At 37.0% G+C, this 14,677-nt stretch overlaps 1 protein-coding gene across 1 annotated transcript in view; it reads right to left on the reverse strand.

Moving 5' to 3' along the window:
* Positions 1-13,460, reverse strand: part of sud1 (Prolyl 3-hydroxylase sud1) — a 54,329-nt gene extending 40,869 nt beyond the window's left edge. Inside the window, exon 1 of the mRNA XM_083116975.1 lies at positions 13,228-13,460. Within this exon, the coding sequence (XP_082973101.1) occupies positions 13,228-13,372 (145 nt within the window). The 5' untranslated portion in view covers positions 13,373-13,460. The remainder of the gene's footprint in view (positions 1-13,227) is intronic.
* Positions 13,461-14,677: the final 1,217 nt, after the last annotated feature.

Raw genomic sequence — 14,677 nt, forward strand, 5'->3', positions numbered from 1 at the left:
GTTTGGAACCCTCTGCTTGCATGAACCATCATGAGTGCGGACTCATTTTTCGATGCATAAAGCTACTTACTTCTCTGTTCTCTGCAAAGCAAACAACTTAACTCTTTCAGATAAGTGAAACAATTGAATTGAACAAAATAAAGTGTCATATTTCCTTACATTATCAATGGGATTTCTGCTTCAGTACAGTATATCCAAGTGAAGTACTGTGAAACTGACAACTTGCAGTTATACCATAAATGCTGACGGAAAGGGTATGTAGGTATTAGCAATTTAACGCAAGGAATTTATAGAATTGCATTGTATAGGTACCTGATTAAGCTAACCACACATTAAAACAGGAACACTCTGTTAATAACAGCTTCTGGAAGTTCATACACGAGGGACGTCCTTAAAAAAGCTCCAAATTATGCTATACGCAGCACTAGTGGTTGGAGAGCGACGCACACACATGCAGGCAGGAAGAAGTGGCATGTAGCTGTAATCTGGTACAGTTGCAATGCAGCCGTTTTAGGACAGTTCTAGGTTAAAGACTGCAGCTCTCATACAGTCTCAAAGACTGCAGCTCTCATACAGTCTCCCACTGACTGCGATGTAGCCTACATTGCACACTCAGAATTTGGCACAGAGCCACCAGCAATTGTGTGAGGTGTGCAGACCGGACGTCGTGAGTGATAGTATGGTCAGACGATGGTGCAGACAATCAGGAAAGGCCAATCGAAAGTGCACAACCCCATACAGCTGAGTACACACAGGCCCTTTGCATCACTTCAGGTGAGAGATCTTGGACCACTCCCTGTACAGCCCTGGCCTTGAATGTAACGACTTTCATCTCTTTGTTTAACTGAAGAGGTTTCTGGTAGGGCAAGGATTTGACTGAGGTAGAGATAGTTCCAGTCTTTGCTGTCAGAAACATATACCATGGGCATACAAAATTTAGTGCCATGCTACGACAAATGCCAGAACAACGGTGGTGATTATGCCGAAAATTAGGTTAGGAATCACTGTTACTAATGCAATAAATTACAACTGATATTCTTGTTTTATTTATGCCTAATCGGTAGGGACCTTAATACTTTGTTATTTTTTTCAAATTGGTGTATTTTCTTATTTTTTACTATACGGTGTAATTTTTCCCAAAATTCACATTTTCATTTTAGCGGATTTTCTGGCAAATATCTGAAATTATACCGTCATGGTGTTTTTAAGCTACAGTTTCAAATTGTAAGTCACATGGCTTACGCCTCTTCGTGAGAGTTTGATATCTTGAAAGTTATTTTAGAAAAGTTATTTTCCATACCAGTTTTTTAAATTTCAAAATAAGGATTTTAGATAATGGCATTTTCCCCGTATATACTGAAGGGTGCATAATGAACATAAGAGGCGATGTACCCAAAAAATTAAAATCAATCAATCTCACGTGATAAATACCAATATATTATGGCACCAAAAATTGGTATTATCTTTTTTTGAATTGTTAGTGTTACGTTTCCCAAAATTCGCATTTTTGTTTTAGAACATTTATCTACCAAATATACCGAAACTTAATACGCCATTGTGCATTTAAACTATTATTTTAAATTATAGGTCACATGGTCTACGTATTTTCGTGACAGTTTGATATGTTGGAACAGATTTTTGAGGAAGTAAAAGTAAAGTGCTCGCCTGCACTTTTCCATGAAGGTGTATAGGGGTGTGGAGTTAGGGCCCCACACTTTCTTAATCATGGCTGGTGATGTGATCAGCACCACGCTCCTGGCTACCTTTATCCATCAAAAAGTTTCCTCAAGGTACCCGCTTCGTATGATGCTGGATGTTGCAGTCCATGGAATTTCTGTCGCATGTTGTATTGAGATACATTGTCGGGTGGTGATATTCAATAAAAATCGTATGTATCAATGGAACCTACGTATTTGTTTCCATGTTCCTTCAGTTTGCCCAACAAAATGCCTTACTACGACGTCCGACAACTATCGGACGGCACCACCCGCTCTTATCCCCTCCATCTGTTGACAAGTCCCCTTACTACTCCCATACGGACAAGAAAAAAATATAATTCAATGCATTTTCCACGTAATATTAATAGGTTTAACCTTTACTCCCCCGATGATACCATATGGTATCATCAGAGTAAGGTCGTACTGGCCCGATGATACCATACGGTATCATGGTGCTGATTACGAAATGAATGTGCTTTTTGGACCTTCATACTCTTATGTTTGGGTAGAATCTCTGACACAGGTCTGGAGCAAGCCTGGGGAATTCACATTGATGACCAACCTTCCGCCTCTCACCCCCCTCCCCTCCGCAACATATCCATGCCACATTTCCGAACAGAGTTTCACATTTTGGCTCATTATTCAACTTGTATGGCACCCAGGAACATGAAACATGTTTCAATCTCTTTGGAAACGTCCATTCTTTGAAGGGAATACTAAGGATTGTGCCTTCTCCCTAAAATAGCGGGAAAAGAGGGGGACAAACTCCAGATTTTTATGTTTTTTTCATTGAAATTCGGTGATCGCGCCCCCAAAACCTCCCTTCCTTCGTTCTGAGTTGTACACGGTTGCATGCTCTGATGTTTTAGCTGCAAAACAAAACTTATCCGAAGTAGATTGATCCCATAGCGCCCGAGTTATAGCAACTTTCTGAGCAATATGCAAATTACCTATTTTTAGTAAAAAACAGAGTTTCACATTTTGGCTTATTATTCAAGTTGTATGGCACCCAAGAACATGAAACATGTTTCATTCTCTTTGGAAACATCCATTCTTTGAAGATAATACTAAGGTTTGCACCTTCTCCCCAAATAGCGGGAGAAGAGGGGGCAAACTCCAGATTTTTATGTTTCTTTCATTGAAATTCGGGGGTCGCGGTCCAGCGTTCTGAATTGTACACGGTTGCATACTCTGATGTTCTATCTGAAAAACAAAACTTATCCGAAGTAGATTGCTTCCATAGTGGCCGCGTTATAACAATTTTCCTCCAAAAATGAAAATTACATATTTTTCGTAAAAACAAAATCACATTTTGGCTCATTATTCAACTTGTATGGCACCCAAGAACATGAACCATGTTTCATTCTCTTGAGAAATGTCAATTCTTTGAAAAAGAATACGAACGTTTGCGCCTTCTCCCCAAAATAGTGGGAGAAGAGGGGGCAAACTCAGATTTTTATGTTTTTTTCCATTGAAATTTGGGGGTTGCACCCCCCAAACCCCTTCCTAGGTTCGGCGTTCTGAATTGTAAACTGTTGCATGCGCTGATGTTTTATCTGCAAAACAAAAGTTATCGGAAGTAGATTGCTCCCATAGTGCCCAAGTTATAACAATTTTCCTCCAAAGAGTGTTCGAATTTAAAATTCCCGCTTAGAAGCCCGCCCGAGAGAAATTTCTCTCTCTCTCTCTCTCTCTCTCTCTCTCTCTCTCTTTCCTCCTGCCATCACTGGTTTCTGGTGCCGTGGTTGTGTTGCGTATAAAAGGGACCTAAAAGTTACGAACGAGATTTCCTGTTCCCGTGCAGAGTTCCATAACGATATCTTTGAATAAATATTTTTTAAAAAAAAAAGTCAATAAAGACGAAATTCCCTGACATTTCCCTGACTTTTCCCGGTTTTCCAGGTTTTCCAGGTCTGTCGCCACCCTGAATAACCATGTCAAATGATCGACATTCAGGATTGTGTATGTTAAGAGTACACTGATTAAAAGTGCAAAGTGATCCAAACATTCATTGACATATTTGGCAGAGAGCGGAGGTGTCTCCCATTTTTTGTTCCAGGAATAGCTGAGTTCTGTCACTTTCTACAAGTGAAGGACATGGTAAAAGGCTAACATCTTCGTAAAACTATCAAAGCCGGGAATCAGGTTTCTTCAAATTTACAGGAGAAAGTACTTAAGGAATTGAGTTTGTGTATAATTTCGGAAGTTCGTAGAATTGTAGAATTTTGGAAATCATTGTCACATGAAATTTGAATCTTCCTTAAAGTAATGAGCACTGTTTGGACTCGAAAAAAGTTATTTATGTTGAAAAAACAACTTGAAAATTACCTTATGAACTTCCCATGGAAAAGATATTCTCAGTCGACAAGCGACAGTAAATATCGTAGAAACATGGGAATGAATGTAGAAGTAAATTGGAACCTTAGTATAATGCATTTAGGGACTTCATTTTAATGCTAAGGGAACCAAACCTAACCACGAAAACATCTGTTGAACAAAATCGCTAATCGCTAAAACTCTGGAGTATGTGTTAACAGACGTACCTCGAAATCGAAAAATGTAAAAATTGCATTCATAGCATGATGAAATTGCAATAAAACAAAAGGAACTTGGGCCCCAATTTTATACAGATTTTGAATCAGCAGTAAAGCTGTTCGTGGAACGTGGCAACACTGCACACAGCGATGTCCGTTGAATTGTGGAAACTGCCGGCGGGTGCTGCGATTCAATGCTTGCAGTGTTGCCATGTTCCACGTGCAGCTTTCCTCGGCTGAATAAAAATCTCTATGAAAAAGATTTTGCAATGTGAATTGATAATGGTCCGATAGTAGTCTCAAAGAATAGCCCGTCTAGTTTGCTGCATTTTTGACACTCTGTGTAGTACATGTGTATTCCAGTACCAAATTGGTGCAAGGAAAAAGCAGTGTTCAAGTTCAGAAAATTCAACAAATGCCTGCCTGCTGCTTCAGACAGTCATTTGATTAGTTAGCACTCACCACATGACCATACACCACACATACACTGCTCCAGAATGTAGTGCAAACAGTGCAGACACCAAATACACTACTTGACTCCAAATCAACGAACTAGATGACTCGGTGTTGCACCGTGTAACCAACTAGACGCTGCGGTGCAGAGAGAGTCAAAAAGTGCAGCGAACTAGATGGAGCTAATGGCTGCTGTCTTGAAACCATGGATGTTTGCAAAACATAGTTCTTACATCATATTTTCTCCCATACAGTAAAAATTTACTATGCCACAAACACATGTAACTTCTTCGTTTCATCACTTTTAACATTTGAACTTACCTATCTGCTTCGCAGAACATTCTTGAAGGTGTATTCACGTTATTTTGATGAAAGTAATGTAAATTTTTCACATTACGAGTACTTCCTTATTTGTGTTGTTTCGTTTCCATAAGAAAGAGTATGGCGCGTACACCTTGTGCTTGTGTTTTGTCGATGCAGTATTTCCAACCTTCGTAACACTGCATCCACGACACATCATCTTTTTGGAAAACATGGTTGGAAACCCTGCAATCGACAAACACCAGCACGACAATCTAGGGAGGTGTATGCGCTAAAGGCTATTGTGCGTTGAAGAATTATTTTTTTAACAAAAATAATTAATTTCCGCTATGATACATTCCCACATGACAGAAAACACCTTCCAGATGTTAAGACAATGCTATAGGAACTTATTACTGTAAGTAGTTTCTTGTGTAAAAATGAAGAAATCTGTTTGTGTAATAGTAAATTAGGGTACACATTTACTATTCCCCGAAATGATCTCTTCATTTTTACAGAAGAGAAGCTCCAATACATTGGGTTAATATATTACTTTTTCACTGTCGAAAGACACTGCAGTTACCGTAACCACTGATTCTTATGGTGTGCAACGCAATGGGTACTAATTTACTATACATCGGACATAATATATTAACCCAATGTATTGGAGCTTCTCTTCTGTAAAAATGAAGAGATCATTTCGGGGAATAGTAACTTTGTACCCTAATTTACTATTACACAAACAGATTTCTTCATTTTTACACAAGAAACTACTTACGCTAATAACTTCCTGTAGCATTGTCTAATATCTGGAAGGTGTTTTGTGTGATTGTTTCATAGCGGAAATTCATGTTCTTTGTTGAAAATTAATTTGCCGACGGAAAACAGCCATTGGCGCGTACACCTTCATACATGTTACATACGTGTTATGTTCATTGGGTATCCAGTGTTTCGAACTGTCTGTGTTTGCAACAAAAGTTAGAAACATGACGTGTTGTGGATCCGTGGTGAAATTCGTACTGGGTGTGGAAGATCCAGTGGATTTTATTAATTTAATTGAACATGGGATCGTGAAGAAAGGAAAGGAATGTCGAAAATGTGGGTGAATGTAAGCTACCCGTTAGAAGGAATGGGCTGTGGGTATATGTCTAATATGGCATGTCGTGGATGCGTGGTGAAATTCAGGTAAGTTTTCCATATCCTGGAAATGGATTTCTTCAAATTTAAAAGTTTGGGGCTCATTTGGAGGCAGGTGACTCCGGCCAATTTCTAACATGCCTTTAACAGGGACCACTGTTCATTAAATTAAAATTTATGACTGTGATAAATCTATATATTTACACTGTGCTGTTGCATGTAAAGAAAAATTTGCCACAGCTACAAAGTAGACAAGATGTACATTCCTATACTACAAGAAACAGCAGGCATATAAATATACCCTATCATAGACTCTCAAAATCCCTGAATAGTTATGAAGCTCTAGGATTAAGACTATTTAATAAGTAACCTCTTGATGTGACAAAAATGCCTATCAATGTATTTAAACATAAACTGTATGCCTGGTTAGTTACTACACCATTGTACTCAACTCAAGAATTTCTTGAAATTAAAAATATTGTATTTTAGTTCAACTTAAACATAAAACGGGTTATAATTTTATATTATTTTATAATATATTTCACATGTATTTTGTTCTTGACGTTGTCTATTGCTGTGCAAGCTTAATGACAATAAAATATTATTATTATTATTATAGAGAAAGCCGGGTAGCTGGAGCGGAGGTGAGGCCGTGGTAGGTCAATTACCCCAGGGGTGGAGCCCGGAATCTGTGGGAAATTTGGACTCAAAAATTTCAAACTAATACAATTTTTTAGTTTAAATTTCCCACCAATTTCGGGACGCATAGCCCCAAAAACCATTCACGGATAGCACCATGAAACATTACATTTTTCTTCATAAATCAATCCGAAAAAGTTTTTTTTAAAAAAAAATACATCAGATGAGCTTTGTTCACGGGTATTTCTTGGGTTCCAAACTTTGAAACACTGCATAACGAATGAAAATCGACAAAACACAAGCACGACACGCGATTATGTAGGAAGGTGTACGCGCCATATTGTGAAAAATTGCAATTACTCTGATCAAAAAAACATCAATACACCTTAAGGAATGTTTCGCAAAGCAGATAGGTTAAGTACAAATGTCAAAAATTGACGAAACGAAAAAGTTATAGGTGTCCGACGGATAGTAAATTTTTAACATTCCCTTATTTTTCACATTGATACTTACGTATTCTGCATTCCACGCAAATAATCTGAATTTTAGACACGAGTATTTTTTTTTTTTGTTCGCTTTCGCTTGCGTTGAACGCGATATGGTGGAAAAATCTTGACTAGCGTTGTCCATTATCAGTGGTTATGAAGTGTTGCAACCTTCTTCATAAAAAAATACCTACTTTTGTGTTACTGATTTTGTACTTCTTTCTAGGTTAGAAAAATGCACAAACCATGCACGGCAAGGTCAGATTAGGTTCTGTTAGGTTAAGCAAACATAGTTAAAATTGTTTTTTGAAAATTGGAAAAATATTTTTTCGGGTTCGAAAACCCCACGAACCATGCACGGCAAGGTTAGGTTCTGTTAGGTTAGGCAAACAGTTAAAAATTGTTTTTTAAAATTAGAAAAACATTTTTTTCGGATTCGAAACCCCACGAACCATGCATGGATAACCTCACGAACCATTCATAAATAGCCCCATGAACCATTCACGGATAGCCCCATGAATCAACCATTAACGGATAGCAAACATAGTTAAAATTTTTTTTTTAAAATCAGAAAAATTGAATATAATTTATTTCTTGGGACATTCCAATTCCTTCACAATTCCATGGTGAATTACAAATTCTACTGGATCTTCAACGCCGTGAAATTTCACCACGCAACCTGTGGTGAAAATGATGAACAATAACGCACGTTTATTTATGTTCTACAACTGTTACACAGTTACAAAATGGTGTATTTGGAAACACTAACCGTTTGTTACATCATTAAACGCACGCAAAAATTTGGTTCACATAGTAGACGGACATCAAGGTAACAGCTTTCGTGCATCGGAGTGAAATTAATGTCGTAAATTACATGATTTACAGGCAAAAAAAACTTAAGCGAGGGGAAAACACACTTCCAAGACCTTCCTAAAGTATATATAAACTCATTTTGGTAAGTACTTTCTGCTGTAAAATTTAAGAAATACATTCTGTGGAAATGAAAATTTTACCATATTCTCTCCACATTTAAGTTACAACTAATAATATACTAAATATACTAAAACTCAAACAGTTACGTAAATTGTAAATTTGGTACAAGTTTCATAGATCAGACACACAATTAAAATCTGATATTTTGTGTTTCGCATGGTTCGTACTACCAATTGTGTATTGAGGAACATAGTTCAAGGTGCCATTATGCTTATTACACGAAAACAAACACATTTGGTAACATTTTACTATACCGGAGACGGATTCCTTTAAATTAACAGGAGAAAGTACTTACGCAAATCATTTTCTGTAGCATTGTTGATGATAGGGAATGTAGTTTTGATCCATTTTAACGCGAATGATTGCCATTTGCTTTCTGCACGTGGTACCAGTTAGATTAGCCGGAGACACATTTCACTGGTTATTTTCAAATAAAATTCATTTCTACTTACCTCAAATGCATAGCGGAACATTTTTCAACTTTGGATCACTTTGAAAATAGCGTTATTGGTCGTTGCAAATTCGGCGGGCAAATCTTGACTCACGTTGTCTATCGTCAGCTGACGTGTAGTGTTTCCAAACTTATGAACCAATAAATGCCGCACAAACTATTCACAAAAGGTTTTTATGCAATAATTGATCCACAAACCATTCACGGAAGGTTAGGTTAAGTTAGGCCAACATAGAAAATTGAATTGAAAAAAAAAAAAAAAAAAACGCTCAGAAGTCATCTTGTAAAACTACCATGTGGTTGTTACACTAACACTTATTAACCCTTTACCAGCCAATGTTCCCAATTGGGAACATCAACTAATTTTCAATTTAAAACTATATTGAAAAAAAATTTTTCAAATTTTTCTTGTTTCATCTAGTAATTTAGGGTGTATATTTACTATTAACAACATTTAATTAATATTTTCATTATTATCGTCTGGGTAGTATACTATGAAATTACACAAAAATGGTTAAAATTGCATTCATAATATTATATATTTTTTATTTACACCCTAATAAATTACTTTTTTCTTCTCTGTACAATATCGGGCAGAACATAATGCTAGTATTACATGAAATGCATTAGAATGGGTTTTTCATTGAATTCTATTAGTCTGGACGTAAGTATATTATCATGTTCCCAAATGGGAACATTGGCATTTTGCATGAACAATGGTTACAGACAACAAATAACTCTCACAAAAAACTGAAGAGAAATTTTCCTCTCTCACAGTTTTGAGGCAAGATTGTTTTGTAACTTGGTCAACAATGGAAATAAAATCATGCTTATTGTTGGCTACAAGTACATTTGAAATAATTGTTTTTACATTGTTTGTATAGCAAATATCCCGGCGTGTTTTGTGTCACGTTCTGTTAGCTGCTTCTGTTGATTCATGCCATCTCGTTGTTATAAAATTCAGTCTTTCAACAACATTTGTACGAACAACATGGCATCGAATAGTTTCGTAACATTGGAAGCAGCTTTTCAGTATTTGAATGAAATTCTAGATGACGATACTGAAGACATTGGAGATGTAGTGGATATTTGTCAGTTGCCTCCAGAAGAAACTGCAGATCTTACCGATGAGGAAAAAATTGATGACAACGTTTTGGAAGAAGTGGTTCCTTCAGATGTGTGTGGTGAATTGGTTGTCGCAACTAACATGGAACAATCTACTCTGGAGTCTCTTCAGCCAACCACATCAAGAAAGGCTAAAGGGGCATCAAGTAAACAGGTAGGACATCCTTTGTGGAAGAAGTCTACGGTTATAGAAAACAATTCGCTCCATTGTGATGATTCATTTCAGTGCTTCTCCAACAAACACCCAGAATTACTGTCACTGGAACCTATTGAGTTGTTTCATAAAATTTTACCAGACATACCTCGAGCATCTCTCTTCAATGACGTGCCTATATGCAGCTCAAAAGGGCAAAATTGTGTCCTTCACCAAACATGACATAGCTCAGTTCTTTGGTTTGCTTCTAATCAGCGGTTATCACAAAGTTCCAAGGGAAGATATGTACTGGTCAACAGCAGAAGACGTGACTGTATCAATTGTCCCAACTGCGATGCCCAGGCAGAAGTTTCGGGATATAAAGAAATATTTCCACGTTATGGACAATACTCAATTGAAACAAGGTGATAAACTTGGAAAAAAATTCACCATTATATGATGAGCTAAACAACAATCTTCAGCAATATGGAATTTTTCATAAACAACTCAACATCGACGAATCAATGGTTCCCTATTATGGGCATCATTCTTGCAAGATGTTCATAAAGGGAAAACCGATTCGTTTCGGTTTCAAAATCTGGACTCTTAGTTCAACTGATGGATATCCTTATGTTATGAAAATCTATCAAGGAAAGGAAGAAGATGAATCTAACTCACCACTTGGGACTAGAGTGATGACAGCCTTATTTTGTCACTAATCCTCTGAAGTTTTCTTTGATAATTTCTTTACCTCATACACATTGCTGAAAGAGCTGAAAATAAAGGGGTTCAAAGTAATAGGTACAGTACGAGAAGGAAGGACTGGTAGATGCCCTTGGTTCCTACAAATGAAATGAAGAAAAAGAGGAGAAATTGACTTTCGATGTGATGGTGATATTTACATGTGTAGATGGAATGATAATTCCGTAGTCACCTTGGCATCCAACTACCAGACACACTTGCCATCAGGAACAGCAAAGCGGTACTCTCGCCAATCAAAGAAGAGGATTGATGTCCCTGAACCTCACTTAGTACGAAAGTACAATAAAGGAATGGGGGGGGGGGGGGACGTCGATGTCTTCGACCGTATGCTGTCCAGCTACAGACCTCAGCTGCGAGGGAAAAAATGGTGGTGGAATTTATTTCCCAATGCTTTGAATGTGGCAGTTGTTGCAGCCTGGAAAATTCACCAAGAACTTCATGGGAAGAGTTCAAAGAATCACTTGGATTTTCGAAGAGAAGTAGCTACCTTCTTTATTTGCAAAAATCCACAAACATCTTCGAGGCCAGGACCACGATTTGAAATCCCAGGGTCTATGAGGAAAACTGATGGTCATTTTCTGATTGAAGCAGGACAAGGAAGTTGTGCATTTTGCCAAAAAAAAAAATGCTCTCCTACAATGTGGCGAGTGTGCAAGAAATATGCATTTACACTGCTTCCCAGCTTTCCATGGCTTATCACCAGTTTAAGACATTCTGTGTGTGTGTGTGTAAATGTGTAAACTACATATATTTAAAATTTGGTATTGCTACATTTTCAATAAAATAAACCCTTTTCTCCTTGAGTAAAATTGCACAAGAATGTTTTCTCATTTTTATACAATTATGTTATCCTATTATGTATTTGTATTAGTATTTTGTATTTTGAAGGTTGTATTGTTGTCTGACTCTCTGTAAGCTTATATGTAATATTTCTGTACATTTACTATGCTAATATATAAACGGAAACCATGCTGGTCCAGTTGAATTATAATTAGAAAACTCTGTAATAATACTTCACATGAAACGCCAATGTTCCCAATTGGGAACACTCCAGTTTACATATAGAGAAAATAAAAAATAATTTTTTTGAATAATTCTCTGTAATGTACACCAAAGAGACACAAATTACTGATAAACTCATTAATTTCAAATCCAAAGACAATTCGGCATGTAAAAGGTTAACCGTAAAATGATTGTTAGTAAACCACAAACCATTCACGGATGGTTAGGTTAGGTTCAGTTAGGTTAGGCAAGCATAGAAAATTAAATTGGAAAAAAAATCCCGCTCACACATAATATTGTAAAACTACCGCATGGTTGCTGCACTGACAGGAGGTTACGTAATCGAACGCATGGAACATTTGATTCACGTAGTCGACGGTAATGGTGGCACGAGCCATCATGCAACAGAGATGCATGAACGACGAAAAATACCTTACTTACATGCCAAATAAGTTGCACGATTTGAAATAACAATTTCCGCGGCTTCAGAAAGTCCACAAGAACTCAATTCCGTAAGTACTTACTTGTCTTTTGTCCTGTGAATTTCAAGAAATGTGTCTCCGGCTTCTAATCGTTACCCTGCATGTCATCGAGAAAAACCGATGCTGTCCGTATATGCTAATTTGAATGAAAGGAGTGCTAATGGAACCTAACCTAGTAGGCATACCTCGTCCCCGTGATTGTTCGTGGGGTATCGTGAATTTTTGGGCTAACGTCAATGGTATTTGGGGCTACCCGTGGATGGTTTGTGGGGCTAATTAAATTAAAATATATATTTTTTTTTAAAGTTAGGTATTTTTCGTTAGAAATTCATTATTTCACCTAAAGAAATGTTCCGCAATGCAGAATAGTACGTTAGCAATGTAAAAAATTGCAAAATATATCATTGATAGGTGTCTCCGGTATAGTCAAGTTGTACCACGCATTTTTTTAAGTGCTACCGAACGCACGTAACGGAGCGATATCGCTTACTTTGCAAAAGATATCGCTTATTTTGTTTTCGAATATACTATTTTTCTTCTACTATATTTTGTAATTTCATAATTCATCTTCTCAAAAATTTACTATCGTGTTCGTCACGTGTACAAATTGTACATTATGCACGGGTAGCTGACGGATAGCCCCATAAACCATTCCGGTTAGGTTAGGCAAGCATTTCCAACCCCTTTTTAAAAAAGGGGTTGGAAACACTGACAGGGGGTGAAATCATCCAATGTATGGAGCATCCGGTTCACGTAGGAAAGCAATGGCAATTGTGCGTCGGTGAGATATCTCTATTGTAAATTATATGATTTCCCGGTCAAATAGATTCCACGATGCAAGAAAATACCTCGACTAACGTTGGAAACCTTACAGAAACTAATTTCCGTAAGTAGTTTCTTCTGTAAAAATGAAGAAATGTGTCTCCGATGTATGAAACTTTTACCTGTAAATTCTTTGTCCGGACATAAATTTGCCAGTCAATAACACGAAAGTAAAATAAAAATACAAATACCAGTAAATTCTTCCTCGCCATCCGGATTCCTCCATTTCTGAGAAAGGTGAGAAATGTCTGTGTGTATCGGGTTGATTGTAACTTTACGCCCTGCATATTTACGCTTGGATTTCAAAATATGCTTTGAATTCCTCGTGCTGGCCATTTTTATTCAATTACGGGTCAAATTATACGCCAAAAAGAGCTCCTCAGAAAGCCTTCTGCACTAAACTGTTCACTGATACCACAGCTGATAGCTGATACTTTAGGAGACGCACAGATTATAAACTACGTGCTACCAGTGTTGCCACAATCTGAGGGCAGAATTTCCCTTTCCAAGGGACAAACTGTCCCTTTTTGGACCATTTTTTCCCTTCACCTAAACAAATATAATAATAATAATAATAACTATTATTAGCAGTGGTAGTAGTGGTAAAATATCCGTTGATCCATGATCGTATGAATAAAAAAAATGTTGCACAAATCTTTCACATACATGTAAGCTTCATGGCTTTTTGGTCAGCTGTCCCATTAATCCATTAAATCGTTAATTCTAATCGTTACAATTATCCGAAGATACAGAAAAGCGACGTACAATAAACTTAAGAGAAATATAAATAGATACAGATAAGATTTGTAACATCCTCTTAGCAGACGAATTACGTGGCAGCAGCAAATTTGATGCTTATTTCAGAGCCCATTTATCCACTGTGAAAGCGAATGAAACCATTGTTTCCACAGTGTTAGATGCATTTGAATCCAAACTTTCTGTAAGTGCAACACTTATCGACCTGAGTAAAGCCTTTGACTCTGTTTCCCATCAAATATTAATAAAAAAATTACACTTCTATGGCATCAAAGAAACTGAACTTGCTCTAATAAAATCCTACTTATCAAATAGACAACAAATGGTCACTGTAGACAACATAAAATCAGAATTCTTAAATATAAAAAATGGAGTTCCACAAGGTTCTGTCCTCGGCCCATTGTTGTTCAATATTTATATAAATGACTTACCTAATATTATTCCTCATAAGACTGTTTTATATGCAGATGATACCACATTCCTTACGGTGGGCAGTGACAAATTTACAGTTGAGAAGCTTGATAAGGAAATAGAGGAAAGGTCCACTTTTTGGTTTGAAACAAATCAACTTACAATTAATGAAAATAAAACAGAGAAAATATTTTTTACATTAGGAAATGGCCATGAATGGACTTCTGTAAAACTTCTTGGTTTACACTTAGACTCCAAATTATCTTGGGAGTCGCAAACAAATCACCTATGTTCCAAACTTGCCAGGGTGGTATTTCTACTTAAAAAGCTTAGAACATGCATTAGCAAGGACTTGTTGCTGCAATCATATTATGCATATTTTCATAGCCTTCTGACTTATGGAATTCTCTTGTGGGGAAACTCATCTGGTGCTGGCGATGTATTTATCTGGCAGAAAAAAGCTTTACGAAGCAT

This window comes from Lepisma saccharinum, chromosome 2 (assembly GCF_977018435.1).
Source record: "Lepisma saccharinum chromosome 2, izLepSacc3.1, whole genome shotgun sequence".
In the NCBI taxonomy this organism is placed as follows: Eukaryota; Metazoa; Arthropoda; class Insecta; order Zygentoma; family Lepismatidae; genus Lepisma; species Lepisma saccharinum.